This window comes from Diabrotica virgifera, chromosome 4 (genome assembly GCF_917563875.1).
Source record: "Diabrotica virgifera virgifera chromosome 4, PGI_DIABVI_V3a".
Classification (NCBI taxonomy): domain Eukaryota; kingdom Metazoa; phylum Arthropoda; class Insecta; order Coleoptera; family Chrysomelidae; genus Diabrotica; species Diabrotica virgifera.
In genome coordinates, this window is record NC_065446.1 from 64,110,813 (window position 1) to 64,128,605 (window position 17,793).

Consider the following 17,793-nt stretch of genomic DNA (forward strand, 5'->3'; position numbering starts at 1 on the left):
TGATTCACTATTTCTTAAAAACCTTTATAAACTATCGACAAAAATTCTGAAATCGTTAAATCGCTGAATATCATCTTAACGCGTACTACACTCATCATTCTTCAGCGTATTGCATCGGAATCTTCTCTGCAATTCGCAAAACTAAGCAATAACATGACGCTTCGACGGTCAAGTCCGGAGTCTCCGGATTCCCCGGAGCCGACCGGAGTCATTCGTAGCCCTGAAGAAGTGGTGCGTTTCTTACATGGCGGAGGACGTGGTGTCAGTGTGTCGTTAGACAGTACCAAACGCGCACTAGCGCGCCGCCCGAAGAAACGTGTGAGTCCGTGTCCGTGTGAAAGTGTGAAATGTCGTGAGATTTTGGCAGAGATGCGCGACTCAATGTGCTCTAATAAGCTGCTGCTCTATTTTCTCATCGGCGCCTTCACCATTTCCGTAAGTCTAACAAGTATATTAAATGTTTTACGCATAGTAAACAATTTAATAATATTGATTTATACATAGGATTTTGTTCTACCATTTTTGTAATAATAAAAAGTATTATTTAACATTAATATTATTGTTCATATTTCACCAGTTTTCTTTGGTCAGAATTAGCCATTTGGACCTTTTCCTTTAACATTAAGTATTAAAACAATGATGAAACCTCTTCCTCCATTTACATATTATTCACCATAATATGAACTATTTTTTATCTATGATAACGAAAATACATTTTTTGGGCTTATTAGTGATAAAGCTATTAAATTTTTTATTTTATGTGTATGTACTTATATCTCTATGTAATTTCTCCACATCAAACGCTGAAACATTGTAGGACTTTATAAGCTTTGTTTAGTTAATGCTTTTATTCTTTTGTTATTGAATTTTTTTACTTTTTTTCAAGTTATGTGTATTTGGGCTACGATTTAATATTCTTTCTCTTATTAGGTTGTACCTGTCCGATTTCTTTAAAATAGGTGGCAATTACCATATTGAGCTTTTTGCTGGAGGATGGTATTTCTACAGAAGCTTTATAGTTAATCTTAATTGGTGATCATGATAACTACGTGATTTGAGACACAAAATATTTTAAATTAAAGGATACCGCACACATCTTATGGAAAATATAATGTCCCTCAAATTCAATAAAATTTATACGAATAAATTCGTTTCAAATTAACGGTCAATTCTTATCATTGCGCCAACTCTGAATTTTTAATAATAAGAGCAGAAATTGATATAAATAAATCTGAAATCAAATGGGTACTTACAAAAGTTAGAGAGAGAAAAAATATTTTAAAATATCCAAATTATCAGTTCTTCATAAATCTTCTCGGGCTCTTAAGCATCTTATTATAATAGTTTCACTAATCCGCTTAGGCCCAGCGGGGTTTAAGCTGTTTTGAATAGCACCCAGAGCAATAGTGATTGTGACACTTTTATTGACTCCAAAAATGTGATTTCGATAAACTTTAATTGCAATTTGCGCCGTAATTAATCATAATTAGGAGTTGGCGCAATGATAAGAATTGACGGTTAATTTAAAACGAATCTATTCGTATAAATTGTATTGAATTTTAATGACATTGTTTTTTCCATAAGATGTGTGCGGTGTCCTTTCATATTGTTTATATTTATATTGTTTTTGATATTATACAAAAAAAAACATAGGGGATTCCTCTTAATTATTAATACAATAAAAATACATAATTACAAACAATAGAACACGTTAAATGAAGTATACAAACCAATATCTAAAGTATCAATATTATAATCTAAGCCATTTTCGGTCGCATTCAGGATCTCATCAAAAACTCCAGGGAACCGCCTTCGGAGGTATTCTTCAACAGAAGGACAGTGTGTTGTTGTGCACCGCAATCACGCATAAGGGTTATGTTAAAACAGGGATAAAAATACTTGACTAAATTTACTAATATTATGCTTTTATATCCTCTTTCTGTTTTACAAAACTGACTTAGTTTTGTCTTACTAATACACAATGCATTACACACGTTTATGAACGGATTGAGCTGCCTCCGTTGCCTGCATTAGTAGCACAATAAACGTGCCAATTAAACATTACTTGATTTATATCTCTAAAATACACCATTTTCGCTGTTAATACACAAACCAACTTTTTCGAATCGAAAAGCTCTACTATAACAAACTCATTAGGGTATCATTAATTTGCAACCGATTTGGGAGTATTGCTAAAATAAGGTACTTATTAATTTCTCAAACTACCCTCAAAAAACCCTACAGGGCTCTGATTGAATTGTTGGATTCTGCTGTTTTTTTAATTCGTGTATTTGCAAGTTTCAATGTTTATGGTTGCTTTTGACAACGACAATTTTTCTGATTTTATGAATAATAGCAGCAAAGTTATGCTTCTCTTCTTCTTGTTCATGGGCCGTGCTCGATTATCGAGCTTTGGCTATTAAATTGATTATAGTAATTTTGTTGATGGCAGTACGGAAAAGAGGATCTGTTAAAAGGTTCTCTCAGGTTTCTAAGTCAAGACGTTCTTCTTCGACCTGGCCCACTTCTTCCGTCTACCTTGCCTTGTATTATTACTTACTTACTTACTTACCCTCTTCGTTCCTACTGGAACATACGGCATCTACTGTCATTCTCCATTTTTGCCGATCTTGTGCTTTTTCTGTAACTTCTTTCCAGGTTAGGCCGACGTTTTCTGCTTCTTTAATAATTGTTTTCTTCCATGTATTTATCGGCCTCCCTTGTTTCCGTTTTCCTGGAGGTTGGAATTCCAATGCTTGTTTTGTTATGTCTGTGTCTGGTTTCCGCAGAGTATGGTCCACCCATTTCCATATTTTCTTTCTTATTTCTTTATGTATTGGTTATTGCTTCGTTTTTTTTCATAAGTCTGAGTTTGTGATTCTGTTGGGTCAAAATATTCTTAGAATTTTTCCTAAGCATTTAACGATGAAGGACACACAGTGTCATGTTTTGTTGAAGATTTTTTACTTTGGTGTCCAATTTTGTCTCATTAGATTTCCATATATTATTTAACATATCGTATGCTGTCTGTGCTTTGCCAATTTTGCGGAGGACGTATTCGGCTGTATCTTTGATAGCTGTTTTTAGGTTTGTCCAGGATTCTTCGATATTTTCGTTAACTACTTCTTTTCTTCCTATAAATTTGTCGAATTCCTCCTGGTATCTTTTTCTTGTTTCTTCATTGTCAAGCCATTGCGTGTTGTATCTGATCCTATTGTTATCCTTGTGCTTCTTTTTGGCAGTTAGTCTGATTTTCAGTTTTGCTCGTACTAGTGTGTGGTCTGTTGATACATTCTCCATATTTTTGCTATACAAATATGATCGACCTGATTTTGTGTCTTTCCGTCAGGGGATGTCTATGTTGTTTTGTGTATTCTCTTATGGGAGAAAAGATTTCGCCTATAACAAACCCGTTCTGGGCACAGAAATCTATTAATAATTCTTCATTTTCATTTCTTGTACCTATGCCATCTGTGCCCATTACTGTCTCTCTATCTTTATTTGCTTCACCAATTTTAGCGTTGCAGTCTTCCATAAGTATGAAGATGTCTCTCTTATGTTTCTTCAGCAATTTGTCATATTGTGATTGTAGTTGTTCATAGAAAAGTTCTTTCGTTGGTAGTTCTTTCTCATTGGTGTGGTGGGGGCATAAACATTTATTATCGTTGTGTTCTGACATCTTGTATTGAATCTTGCATAAATTATTCTATCTGATATTCCTTCCCATTCTAGTAACGCATCAGTAGCTTCTCTATCTAGCATAAATCCTACACCACTCTCACAGTTTGATTCGTTTCCTTCTTTGCCAGAGTACAAAAGCGTTTCTCCAGAGCTTAATTTATATTTACCTTTTTCCTTCCATCTTATTTCACTTAGCCCTAGGATCTGGATTTTGTATCTTTTAACTTCACTTGCTATTTGCAATGCTCTTGTTATATCTCTCATCGTGCGGACATTCCAACATCCTATATATTTTGTTTTCCTCGTGTCCATTTTCCTCGATGTGTTCGTCATCGTTTTATCCGACCTGTTTCCGAGGCCAACAGTAGATGTTTCTTTAGCGATTGTGTTCTTTACGTGGTAGGGTTGCTAGCCCTACTCACAACCCTCCTCCTTTTTCAGCCGGGCTTGGGACCGTCCTAGGCGGAGTTAAAAATCTTGTATTATTAAATGGAGTCTAATATATCTCTCTGGGTGTCGCATAGCATGGCCAAAATACTCAAGTTTGCGATTTTTAACTCTTCTGACGATTTCCGTGACTTTCCCATCCGATGCAAAACAACTTCGTTTCGAACTCTATCCACCCAACTTAGTCGTAGGATTCTCCGATACACCCAGATTTCAAAGGATTCCAGTCTCTTGAGAAGTGTATCCGTTAGGCAAGCCGCACATCAAAGAAACATGAAACGTAAATTACGTTTCATGGAAATAAAACACTGCTAAACAAATATACATCCGGCCATTTATGAAACTCTCCGAAAATAAAAATGTGTCATGAGCATGAATCACACTCGTTTCATTGGTAGGTGGATTTTGAGATTTGTTTAGCAGTGTTTTATTTTTATGAAACATGTTTCACGTTTCATGTTTTTCGTTTCATGTTTCTTTGGTATGCGGCTTGCCTTAAAGTCCAACCTTCAATACCATATGAAAGATTAGAGAACACATAACATCTCACCAATCTAATTTTCAAACTCAAAGTAACGTTGTTTCCACATGACAGTTTCTTCATCTTAAATAATGCAGCTTTGGCCTTCTCTATACGCATTCTAATTTATTTGCTCATGTTCCATTTCTTATTTAGATTACAACCAGGATCGGTGATACTGTTAAATATATCCAGTTGTTCACCATAAGCTGTTACCACTTACGATTGTGTTGGCGTTTTACTGACAACCATCACCTTTGTCGTTGCAGTGTTTAGCTTGAGTCTGTATTCATCACACGTTGTGGCAATCCTATTAATCAGATGTTGAAGTTCTTCGTAATTATTTGCAACTAACACCGTATCAACTGCGTATCTCAAATTATTAATATTAACGCCATTAATTTTGATACCACATTGAACATTAACCACTGCTTTATTGAAAAGGAACTCTGAATTCTGAATATATTTATGTTAAATATTAGTGGGGACAAAATGCAGCCCTGCCTTACTCCTCTTCGTATTTGAAATAGTGATGTTGATTATAGTTACTTTCGAGTAATCGTTACAAATCGTTACTTTTGTATAAAGTAATCATTTACAGTATTCGTTACTTTGATTATTTTGATTAATTTTGTTACTTTTGTATTTGAGTAGGTACCGGTAATCATATCGAGGATCGCATTTGTCAGTACATATTTTGTATTAGTATTAGTAGGATACTTTGATTACTATGATTACTTTTGTATTTGAGTACCTACCGGTAATCATATCCAGAATCGCATTTCTCAGTATTTCGTGTAAGTATAAGATCCGATATAACAACCACCTTCACCGATCATTTTAATGGATAGAAATTAAATGATATGTAATCTACAGGAAATTTTTTCCTCGTGGATTTTTGTAATCTATTATGTTAAAAATTATTAAAAATAAGGGGTGCCCGACATAATTTTGTCCAGGCTAATTATAATTAAAAAAATTATTCTGTTTGCATCAATTAAGTGCCAAAACAAACCCAAACTCTAGATGGCGTACCTTAGCAGTAACCCTTGGTATCCAGGTGCTTCGGAGGTCGGTTGTGATCACGGTTCTTAGACATTACTACGGTTGCCTAAATCGACTAACCAATGAACATTAAGGGTGAAATTACGTCACGAGAGTTTACTGTCATTTGAATCGTAATATGATTTTTTTCGAATCCTGAGAAAACCAAGTATTTTAGAAAAATTTAAACGCAGGATGCAAGATTACATTATTACCGAGGGCGGAAAGCCCCTTAGAATAAACAAGCAGATTCTATTGAATGAAATATTTGAAATTAAATATCACACTTCTCTTTTATTTTCAGCCCTGTTACTTATTAAAATAAACATTATAGAAGTTTTCAGGGACTTTCAGCCCTCGGCAATAATGTAGTATTTCATTCTGAGTTTAAATTTTTCAAAAATATTTATTAGTTTTCTCAGGATTCGAAAAAAATGAATACAATTAAAACACATTGAGAATTTTGACATGCGTCAAAATTTTGCATTAACTTAATGTAAAATTCTGAACTGTTGAATTCCAGCTTCCCTAATAATGATTGTACATCAAAAGACATTAGAAACTATTTGTAGAGGATTGAAATCTGTATTGGAAATAACAGTTAAAATTGGTCTACGTAATTAAACATATTCCAAAATTTTGTAAAAATGTAATAAATTTTAGTTTTCAGCCCAAACTTAGGCCACACACAATGCAATAATGTTCACATTTTTGAACTGTCAATATATTTATTTTATCAACTATTGTTTAAAAACAATACAGTTGATAAGATACCCTCAGTTGCGGAGAAAGGATTAATAATAAAGATTTTTTTATTCAGTTAATGGTGTGAGCGGTGTGAGCACTGTCAGTTAAATAGTAAAGTGTGGCCTTACTTTTACACGCATACCTATTGTGGCAAATGTATCATATTTTTCAAAATTTTGGAATGCATTTAAATCGTAGAACAATTTTAACTTTTGATTTTAATACAGATTTTAATTCTTAAAGTATTCTCTCATGACTTTTGATGTAAAATAATTAGGGAAGCAGGAATTCAACAATTCAGAATTTTACATTGAGTTTCCTATGGCCCTTTTTACGATTCACCACCCGGTATAAGATAAAATGTGTACTATTTGTCTAATCATTTCATAATAACACAAATAATACACATATATACACAATAACATACATTCAATGATCGAAAATCATTTAAAAATATGGGAATGTAAACTCTTGTGACGTAAAGTCAAAAATATAAGTCTCCCCACCACCGTCGGACAAGACAACCGTAATAAAGTCTAATAACCGTGGGTTGTGATTGCATATTCGTGTTCAGTGACCCTAATTACCCCTAAATAAGAAAATCTGGTCCTTAATATACTGATTTTAACATGTTCGTGCAATTTTCGATGCATTTTATACACTTTAAAATGTAATGATGCATTTCCACCGATTTTTCTATTGTAGACTTTTTTCCAGACATCATCCTAATCCTAAATACAATGCAAAAAGTTGTAAGTCGCTATGTACAGTTACGGGCACTGAATAGTTTACACTTTAATTTTTATATTGTAATACTGTAAAATGCAGTGTCGTACGGATTTGATAAATGTCAAAGTTAAAAAATCTCAAAAAGTCAATGCTTGTCAAAAATTTCGTGAGTGTTGAAAAATAAAATAAGAAATTAACCATATTAAGACCATAATCCATTTTATTCAAAAAACTTCTTTCTATATTTTCCATTTTGATAAATTTTGTAAAATTTATTTTTATTATTTTGATTTTTTAATTTTAATCAACCTATTCTAGGTACACCACTGGCAACGTCACTTTGACGCAAGAGGTGCGTTTAAACGAGGTAAAAGTTTAAAAAAATCGGCTCCTTGATAAGCATTCCTTGATAAGCATCGGCTCCTCGATTTATCGGAACATATGACAAAGATGTGAATTATAACATGGATGATTAAGATATCCAATGTTTTTCGCCCGAGGTACGGATCAATTGTAAAGGGTTTTTACCCTGTTATTTTTACTTTGGTGGTTTGCATGTAGATTCTAAGATTGCACTGATGATGATCGGTCAACCGATCGAAAACTAATTCTGTCTTTGATGTAGCCCTGTATAGGGATTTTAACAAATATACCTTTTATAAAGGATTTTATGAAAATATAATGTGTTGCATTTTTATTTTCAAAGGAACGAACATTTGTGAAATTCTGTGAATTATCTACCTCGAAAAATCGTATAGACATCTGTTTCCGGGTGCATGCTTTGTTAAATGATATGTCTCCCTCTGTTTCAGCTACTTCTCAGGGCCCTATAATCCTGTAAAACTCTTCATAATCTCCATAGCCTTCGCTCTTCATATATAAAATTTTAGTTAACTGTATCTACTGATACCGAAAACTGGTGGAATACCGTTTCGATTCCGATATCAAGCGATTGTAGATCCAATAGGTACCTACTCAAATAGGTACTCGCTCTGATACGATTGGTACGAAGTAATCAGAGTAATCAAAGTAATCAAAGTATACGATTTGCCTCTCTGTATAGTAATCGTTACTTTCGGTATTCGTAAGTAACGAGTACTTTGTAACGAATAGATACTTTTTCAACATCACTAATTTGAAGCTCTTCAGAAGTGTCCCAGCCAATCCTCATGTGTGCACATTGATGCCAGTAAGGTTTTTTTAGTAATAATACTTCTCGGTAACTGTTAACCGATCGGACAGCTCAGTGGGACTAGCGGCTGATCGCCACTTCACTTCGCCATGAGGTATGTGAGTTCGAGCCCAGCCAGGTCATCGGAAAACAGAAAGGCTAACGCGTCAGTATAAAATTCTAAATATGAATCTGGCGCTTAGACTGGAATATGCGGGCGTCTGATCGGCCTATGAGGGAGCAGTACGGCAAGGGATAAGGGCTTGCGTCTCGGTGATACTCCCCCATAGATCCCTACCGGAAGGGCGTTAACGCCTAAAATACCGGTGTATACATACAAATGTTAACATTTCTTTTTAAAGGATAAGCTAATAACTCTCTTTATTGAGTGATTATAAAGAAAGAAAATTATATTTAAATATTATTATAGTCGACAGAATAAATTAATTAATAGTTTTCATAATTATTTCCGAATTAAATCCTACTCGAATTCAGTTTAAAGGATTTAATGAATTTTAATATCTACCATATACTCGTAGTATTGTAATGAAATCATTAAAGAATTGCAATTAAAATGTTAGTTATTTCGAGATTATTTTACTGAAGGCTTCATTTATGTCTAATTTCTATTACACGTTTTTATAATTCATGGCCGATTGAAAACCAATTAACTTATAATGCAAATATATCATGGCAAAAGCCAAATGAAGATCGTGTTGGTATAAATCTAGTAGTATCAATTATATAGGGTGATTCATTAAAAATGCCCAATCTCTGAATTATAGATTTTAGACCTCAATATATGATGATTCTACCCAACATGCCTTATGTAAATATTGCTAGTTTCGCAGATACCGAGTGTTTAAAGTTTAAATGAGGATTTTAATTTTCACAATAATTTTGTATTTCTTTTTTATTTTCATTTAAAAATTTGAAATTTTGCTTTTTTTGGCACGGATCTTTCTAATAGGGCACTTGCATAAAATTTTAAATTAGAAAAAAATGCTATAAATCACAACAGAACATAATTTCAAACATATATCAAAGAAAAAAAGTTTTTTGTTTATCGTTTGGCTCCTAAAGGCGATTAAAATCAAGAGAAAATTCAAATTATAGCAGGCAGCCCAAAATGCGCCCTCATTGGTCGTGAAGTCATATCGTTATAGTGTTTGATGTCCTCGGCATTAGTTCATTAGGTTTGACATTCGTTATGACACCCAGTTTTGTAAATATTTTGATAGTTGCTATTTCTAACTAATATTTAAGTGTTTTTGTTAAGACATACACAGGGTGTCCCGAAAAGATTGGTCATAAATTATACCACAGATTCTGGGGTTAAAAATAGGTTGATTGAACCTCACTTACCTATATACAATAGTGCACACAAAAAAAGTTACAGCCCTTTGAAGTTACAAAATGAAAATCGATTTTTTTCCATATATCGAGAACTCTTACAGATTTTTATTGAAAATGGACGTGTGGCATTCTTATGGCAGCAACATCTTAAATAAAAATTAAAGTGAAATTTGTGTACCTCATAAAAGTTTTATGGGAGTTTTGTTCCCTTAAACCCCCCCCCCCCAAACTTTTGTGTACGTTCCAATTAAATTATTATTGTGACACCATTAGTGAAACAAAATGTTTTTAAAACTTTTTTGCCTCCTAGTATTTTTTCAATAGCCACTGTTTATCGAGATATTTTGAATAATTGTCGAATCCACCACATATTTGTATATGGTTAAGTACGATTATAGAGACCTGTTAATAATCTGAAAATTTATTTATAATTTACATTTTTAGGTATATTTTGAAAAAGAAGCCACATCTCGATAAAAGGTGACTTAACAAAAAAAGACTAGGAGGCAAAAAAGTTTTAAAAGCACTATATTTAACTAATGGTACCAAAATAATAGTTCAATTGGAACGTACACAAACATTTGGGGGGTTTAAAGGAACAAAACCCCCATAAATATATTAAAAAATAAGCCGCATCTCGATAAAAACTGGCTTATCGAAAAAATACTTAGAGGTAAAAAAGTTTTAAAACATTGTGATTAATTAATGGTACCACTATAATGAATTAATTGGAACGTACCTACACAAAAGTTTGGGGGGTTTAAGGGAACAAAACCCCCATAAAATTTTTATGGGGTGGACAAATTTCACTATAATTTTGTTTTAAGATGTTCCTGTCATAAGAATGATACATGTCTATTTTCAATAAAAAATCTCTAATAGTTTTCGATATAAACTCCTGGATAAAATTAACGCACCACTTTAATTAATCTAAATATTTACAATATGAACACAAAATAAAACTAAGTTACATTGAATAATAATAAACACCTACAAAGAAGTCCAACATGACTTTATCATGACCTTAATTTGCCTTATTGTTTCTTTAAAAAATTGTTTTTGCCGGAAATGCGTAAATAAGCTAGCATAACTCCAAATTGCAAAAAGAAGAAAATCAGTAAAGTAACACAATAAAATGCATCTTGGTCAACACTAATACCGTGTAGGCCCTCCTCTACTTCTTATGGCTGCATTTATGCGTCGAGGCGTGCTTGATATTAAATGTTCAACAAAAGCTTGCGGAATATTCTCCCATTCTTCAATAACGGCCTCAATGAGTTGGTTGTGATTGGCAATAAGGGGTCTACGACTTCGAATCTTTTTTTTAGATAGTCCCATAGATGCTCTATAGGATTCATGTCCGGACTGTTAGGTGGCCACTCTAATAATGGAGTATCAACATCATTTACGTAGCCAATAACCTGTCGAGCCACATTAAAACGAGCGTTGTCTTGCATGAATAAAAAACGCTGGACGGAAGGGCCGCCCGAGAACTTTATCGTACCGATCTATTATCGTTATGGTACTAGATACTGGCATTCTATAAAAATAACAAAGTTACTCGTTATTTTGATATTTTAGAAACACCTACTGTACTTAAAAGTATTTTATGGTTCTACGCATCATTAATTCCTGCATTTGAGAAAATGTTCGATGCAATATTTCGGGGACACACTACAGATGTGTAGATTATTGCATAAATCAATAGAATTTATAGTCATACTTTCATTTCAAATTAGTTCATTTTTCTGAGAAATTAATAGATTACAATATTTGCATTTCATTCTATTTCGATTACGCCAGTCAATGCGCGAGATTAAGAACAAGATATTATCTCCAAATTCTATCCTACTGCATGGATTTTAATGAAATTTTGGGAGTAGCCCAATCTCCTAATTCAAAGTCTATCCTATATACTATGGCGCTTTTATCATGGGGGAAGTTCCCACCACTTCTCAGGGGTGAAATATTTTTATTTTCGAATTACATGGAGAAAAAGGAAGATTTTTAAGAAAATTTAAAAATTCATTCTATAATTTGATCACATTTTTTACAAAAACCCGTTTTAAACCCGTTCAACTTTTTGAAAGTAGAAATAACACTGTATTATTCATAACTCATTTTAAACCCGTTCAACTTTTTGAACGTAGAAATAACACTATATTAAAAGGTATTGTAGAAGAAAAACAATGCATTTAAATTATGGTGGATGGGGAGTTAAATGTATATATTTTTCATTTTTCCTTAAAGTACATTAGTCATATATTTTTTGCACTATATCTCGCTTAGTTTGTAAGTAACCGACATTTAACGGTGCTCGTTTTAAAGGCTTTTCAAACACTACAAAAGATGTTGGTAGCATTATACACCTAAAACCTACCGTTCCTCTGTTATTTCAAGTTGAATACACCAATTTGAGCATGCACCAAAAAACAAACTATTTTCACCTACCATATCCCTTTTTGTATTATAAATAGAACATTTACGAAGGAACGAATCTCTTTATTATTTATAATCTAAAAAATGTTTTATATTGAGTTTTTAGTTCGATGCATAGTTTTTAAGGTATTCACAAAAAATCCGTCCGAAAAGGTGTCATTTTTCAATGAAAATGGCCAATTTTCAACTACGCATAACTCAAAAAGTATTGAGTTCTCAAAAAAAAATATAGACCAGTTTTTGCTTAGAAATAGGTTCTTTAGCCACTTCCGTGCTTTTTTTGACCAACAAATTTTTCACCCCCTTGAAGAAGTGGGAACCGCCCCAAGATAAAAGCGCCATAGTATATAGGGTAAATTTTGTTTCTTGAGCTATTCTCTACTTACTGTGAAAATATCAAGTACATCAATGTAGTAGGATGGAATTCGGAGCCAAATACCCTCATTGACTGCCTTACAATAATGCTCTGCTATGAACGCGTGAGAGAGGACACACATAAGATTATAGCAAAATTTCTATTTACCGTAACTTTTCGAGTTTTTGAGCTACAGCAATAAATTTTATGTCATTGGAAAGGTAATTTTGCATTCTTTCAAAATATGTTAAAATATACAGGGCGTATCTAAAAAAATTAAGATTTTTTATTCATTTCCGGTTCAACCGGAAGCCATGTTTTTGGTAAAATTTATTGTGATAATAGATAATAAAATACCATATATGTCTGCAAAATTTCAAATTTTAGTTTCTATTAAGAAGGAAGTTACGGGCACTCGAATATTTTTTTATAAAAAATTCATTACTCCCCTCCTATGGGGAGTTAAGATATATGACTAATGTCATTCAATTTACTCATAGGATATCAAAAATATATCAAAAAATAAAAAAATTCCTTGAAGCCATTTTTGAGAAAATCTAGTTCAAATTTATGTCAAAATTTGACCCCTTAAATATAGGCAACCCGTAACTTTTTCTGAAAAACGATAACATCTTTCTTATAGCCCCATCTTTAGGCTATATAACGACTTTTTCAAATTAAACTTATCTTCAACAAGTTTTTAGATAGATAGGGAAATGTGTCGGGTGGGCGGTCGGCCATGTTGGCCGCCATTTTGAATTTGGAAATGTCAAATTCCGTATTTTTATTTACCTATCGATGAGCTTACTTTGAGTTGAATTTCATTTATTTCGGTCAAAATTTGCAAAAATGGACCCTAAATAACCCCCCTATTTCGGCCCCCCTTTGAGAGTTTTTTTTTTAAAAGCTTAGTTTCTCGACAAAATTCTCTTAAACTTACTCATACCGAATTTCATCAAAATCGGTCCAGTAGTTTTTGCTGGGCGGTGGCGACATACGTACGTACGTACGTACATACTTCCGACATGTTTTTTTTATTTGCTTTTTAGACTCAGGGGGACTCAAAACGTCGAAAAAAAGTGAAATCTGAAAAAATTTTTTTTGCACGATCCTATAACTTTATCTATTATACTATACTACGTATATAGTACGATAAAGTAAAATTAGGTCCAAGAAACGGAGCAAAAGGCATTACATGTTCGACAATAATGTTGTTTAAGTAATAATGGGCATTCATAGACCTCGTACGTATGGGTACCAACTCCTTACGAGCTTCAAAAGAAATTCTCCCCCCAAAACATTTCAGAGCCACCACCAAAAGGTATTTTAGGAGAGATATTGCAGCTGGCAAACCTTTCTCCTCGCCTTCGCCAGACATGATCACGACCCTTTGGAGCTTTTAGGCTTACTCTAGTCTCATCGGAGAAAAGAACTCGTTCCCAATCATCGGTGGTCCAATTTTGATGCAATCTTGCAAAATTTAATCCGTGAACCCTGTGTTCTCTGGTAAGCAAGGGTTTTTTGGCCGGTTTCCTGTTGCTCAATTCTGCTTCATGTAAACGTCTTCTAAGTGTTCAAGACGATATCGCGACATTTCGAACATCTGCTTGTTCAGTTTTTAGCAAATTGCTGGTGACTCTCCTCTCTCTGAGAGCACGTTGTCTCAAAAAACGATCATAATTTGATTAGTGCAACGTTTTCGCCCTTGCCCTGGTCTTCGATGGTACGACCCTGTTTCGTTATAATAACCTCACCTTGCGACTGATGCTGGAATGATGTCTTCCTAATAAACCTGCAACGTATCACATTGAATATCCTTCATCTAGGAGAGTCGATGCTCGCACTGCCTCCTCCATTGACAAATTTCTTTGACGGTTCATTTTTTTATTTGATTTTTATGCAAATGAACTTCCAAACATGCATGTGATGAAAAATATCACAATAGAAAGCTTGTCTCTCACTAGCACTTTGCTTTAATCGTCACTTTTTATGAAAAGTTTAACTCACTTTTGGTCTAAAACGAAGTTTTATTATCTATTATTAGCTTACATAACAACTGTCACTGTCAAACAAGGTCCATAGGCAACTTGTCGTCCAATTATCAATAGATAAATATTATTGAGAAAAATAGGAGTGGTGCGTTAATTTTGTCCAGGAGTTTATTTAAAAAATTGATTTTCATTTTGTAACTTCAAAGGGCTCTAACTTTTTTTATGAGCACATTTTTACTAAGGTAAGTTAGGTTCAATCGAACTATTTTTGACCCCAGAATGTGTGGTATAATTTATGACCAATCTTTTCGGGACACTCTGTATATTACAATGACATACGATAAATGTCATTATAAAATACATATTTTATACAGTCTGAAAAATGAAAGAATACCCATGAACGAACATATAAAACACGCTGTATTTTCCTGTCACCGTGTCACAAAGAAAATTGCTCAGCGTAAGTACATGTAATAATAATTATTACATGTACTTGCACTGGCCGATTTTGTGGGTGACACGGTGATAGGAAAATACAGCGTGTTTTATAATATATGTTCGTTCATGGGTATTCTTTCATTTTTCCTACTATAATGCATGATTAGAAATCCTCATGCCGAAAAACGTAAAATTGACAATTTTTAAATAGAATTGTGAAAATATATCTAATATATATTGCGAAAATGAAGTCCATATTTTTAAACTTTAAATACTCGGTATCTCGGAAACTAGCAATATTTGTATAAGGCATGTTAGGCAGAATCAACACATTTTGAGGTCTAGAGTGAGAATGGACATTCTTAATGAATCAACCTGTATATTATATGCTTCGTTAATATATATGCTAAGTCCGCCCACGTTTTTCACATCTTTATTTAGTTAATTTATCATTAATAACATCATTAGATTATTGCAGGGTGCATTCTTAACATTTTAATATATTCACTTACCTTGATGCATATCACACCTTTAATTTTTTAAATTAAGTAATAAAAAATATGTAGATAAAGAAATTACTTGACATTTAATGACTCAATAGGTAAAACATGTTGAAGTAGAACCGAGATACAAACTTATGTTCCGTTGTTTTCAAAATTGTCCTTTTCTACAGTACTAGTAATCTTTTTAATTTAATGATCCTGACAATTTGGTTGGATGTTATATTTTAGTCATATGCGATAAAAAATATGATAATAAAAATAGTTAAATTAGAATACAGTTCTAATACTCTGTAAAACTTTAACTTAATCGAGTTTCTTCTATTTACTATTTTTATTGGGAATAAACCACAATTTTACATAAAAATAAGTTTATTTGACGTTTTGATTTCCACTTCAGAGATCGTTCCCAAAATACAAAACATTAATAAATTAAGCAAATTTTGTTTTTGTTACTTGGTAAAAAATTCTTCTAATAATTTAATTTTGTCTGACTCATTCATAAAGATTCAGATATAAATTACACATTTTAAAGTAGATGAGTTTAAAATGATGTTGCCAATATTTATGAGTTGCGTTCCTGGGATGGCTTTAATGGAAAGTTCATTGTTCCTATCACAATATTTAATAAAACCTTAATCTTAAGCTTATTACAGTCAGTTGTATTTCAATGATGTGGTTAATTTTCCGGTACAGGTAAAAAGTTATCTGTTGCTAATCTATTGTACTTTTAATTATTATACCTGCTGTTCAGTCTGTTTACCTCTAATATGATTAAGATATGGTTTTATCATGAATAATTTGTTGGCAGGTCTATGTACATGACATCAATTTTAACTTAGGAATACTTTAGAAAAATCATAGCACTTTATAAAAGTCGGTTTAAAAGTTATAGCACGTTTGCTAGGTCTAGGTCCAGGTTTTATAAAACTACAAAACAAATTCCCTACAGTCAGTGAAGCTAAAATAAAAGACTATTTGTAGGTCTAAATACGTAAATACATTCAACAAAAAATTAAATATCTTCGATGGATTAAAATCAAATTCACATTATTATTTGCCACAAATATACATTCGTTTTTTTGAAACAAAATAACTTAATCCTATTGACCTTCAGTAATTAATACTGTTTTAATCGCAGGATTTATCTGCTAATAAACATTTTTTGCATTTGCTATATGAATTAAAAAGAAAACATTTTTTAATTGATTACGTGTACTTGAATTTGATACTAAATATTATGTTTACATGGGATGAAACCACAATTGATTGTAATGGTAGGGGAGCAAAGTATGCTAAATGTGCAGTCACTCGAGCGCTTTGGGGACCTATTGGGTTGTGAAGAGTAGGTCCTAAAACCAAAAAAAGTTAAGTTAAGTTTTTCATTTTAGTAGGCGCTTGCCATTTTTTAATTTAATTTTCCATTTCCAACAATTATTTTTTCGGATTATAACGCCATCTGTGCATAATTCGAAAAAATGTTTCGAATAGTTACTTATTTTTTAATAAGGAATCAAAATCTGCAATAAAAAATGGGGGTTCCTATTAAAGATTTTAAAGTAACCCCCCATCATACCTCCGTGGGGGTCGTGTTTGGTGCCATTCGATAGATTTCTCAAAAATATTAAATAAGTGTATTTTACAGTTTTTCGATCTGATGTTCGTTTCGCGAAATATCGCGGGATTCGTATTTAAAATATTAAATTTACCCCCCCCCCCTCTCCGTGGGAAGTCGTGTTTAGTATTATTCGATAGATTTTTAAAAAATATTGAACTCGTATTTTTTAGTTTTTCGATCTGTCATTCATTTCGCGAAATATTCGCTTTTTTCTTGTGAAACTTTGGGACTTGCCCATTTCCTTACGCCCAGCTCAAATCGTCAGATTTTTGAAATATACACTCTTTCGCATGTACTTAACTTACCTTATCTTAATCTGACAATTTCGAGTTTTTTTAAGGATAGATTTTGTTTTTCGGGCCCCCCTTAACGAACTTCCCTGTGTTAAAAGCCAATATATGGTAGAGGTACATCTGCAGGGTACCAGGTTTCTCTCCATATGATAATCTGACGCGCTCGAGTAACTGCAAAAATCCCCGCTTGGGCTCCCCTACCATAATGAAAATTATAATAGTCGAAGCAATATAAAGCACTGAGCCTCAGAAAAAAAGAACAAGACGGATCTTAATAATTCTTTTTGCATTCGATTCGTGAATGCGCCAGGAAACTTTGTGAACCGGAGCCATGATATAATATTGTGCATCTCAAACAGACAATAAAAAAAAATTCATAACTCGTCAATTATCAGCGGAAATAAATTCAATTTTGTTACTCGGGAGTTTTTGAGGTCGCTGAAAATGAATATGACGTCAAAAGT

At 33.0% G+C, this 17,793-nt stretch overlaps 1 protein-coding gene across 1 annotated transcript in view; it reads left to right on the forward strand.

Moving 5' to 3' along the window:
- Positions 1-209: 209 nt before the first annotated feature.
- LOC114325839 (uncharacterized) overlaps positions 210-17,793 on the forward strand; it is a 269,045-nt gene continuing 251,461 nt past the window's right edge. The window contains exon 1 of the mRNA XM_028273971.2: positions 210-435. Coding sequence (XP_028129772.1) covers positions 370-435 — 66 coding nt within the window. The 5' untranslated portion in view covers positions 210-369. The remainder of the gene's footprint in view (positions 436-17,793) is intronic.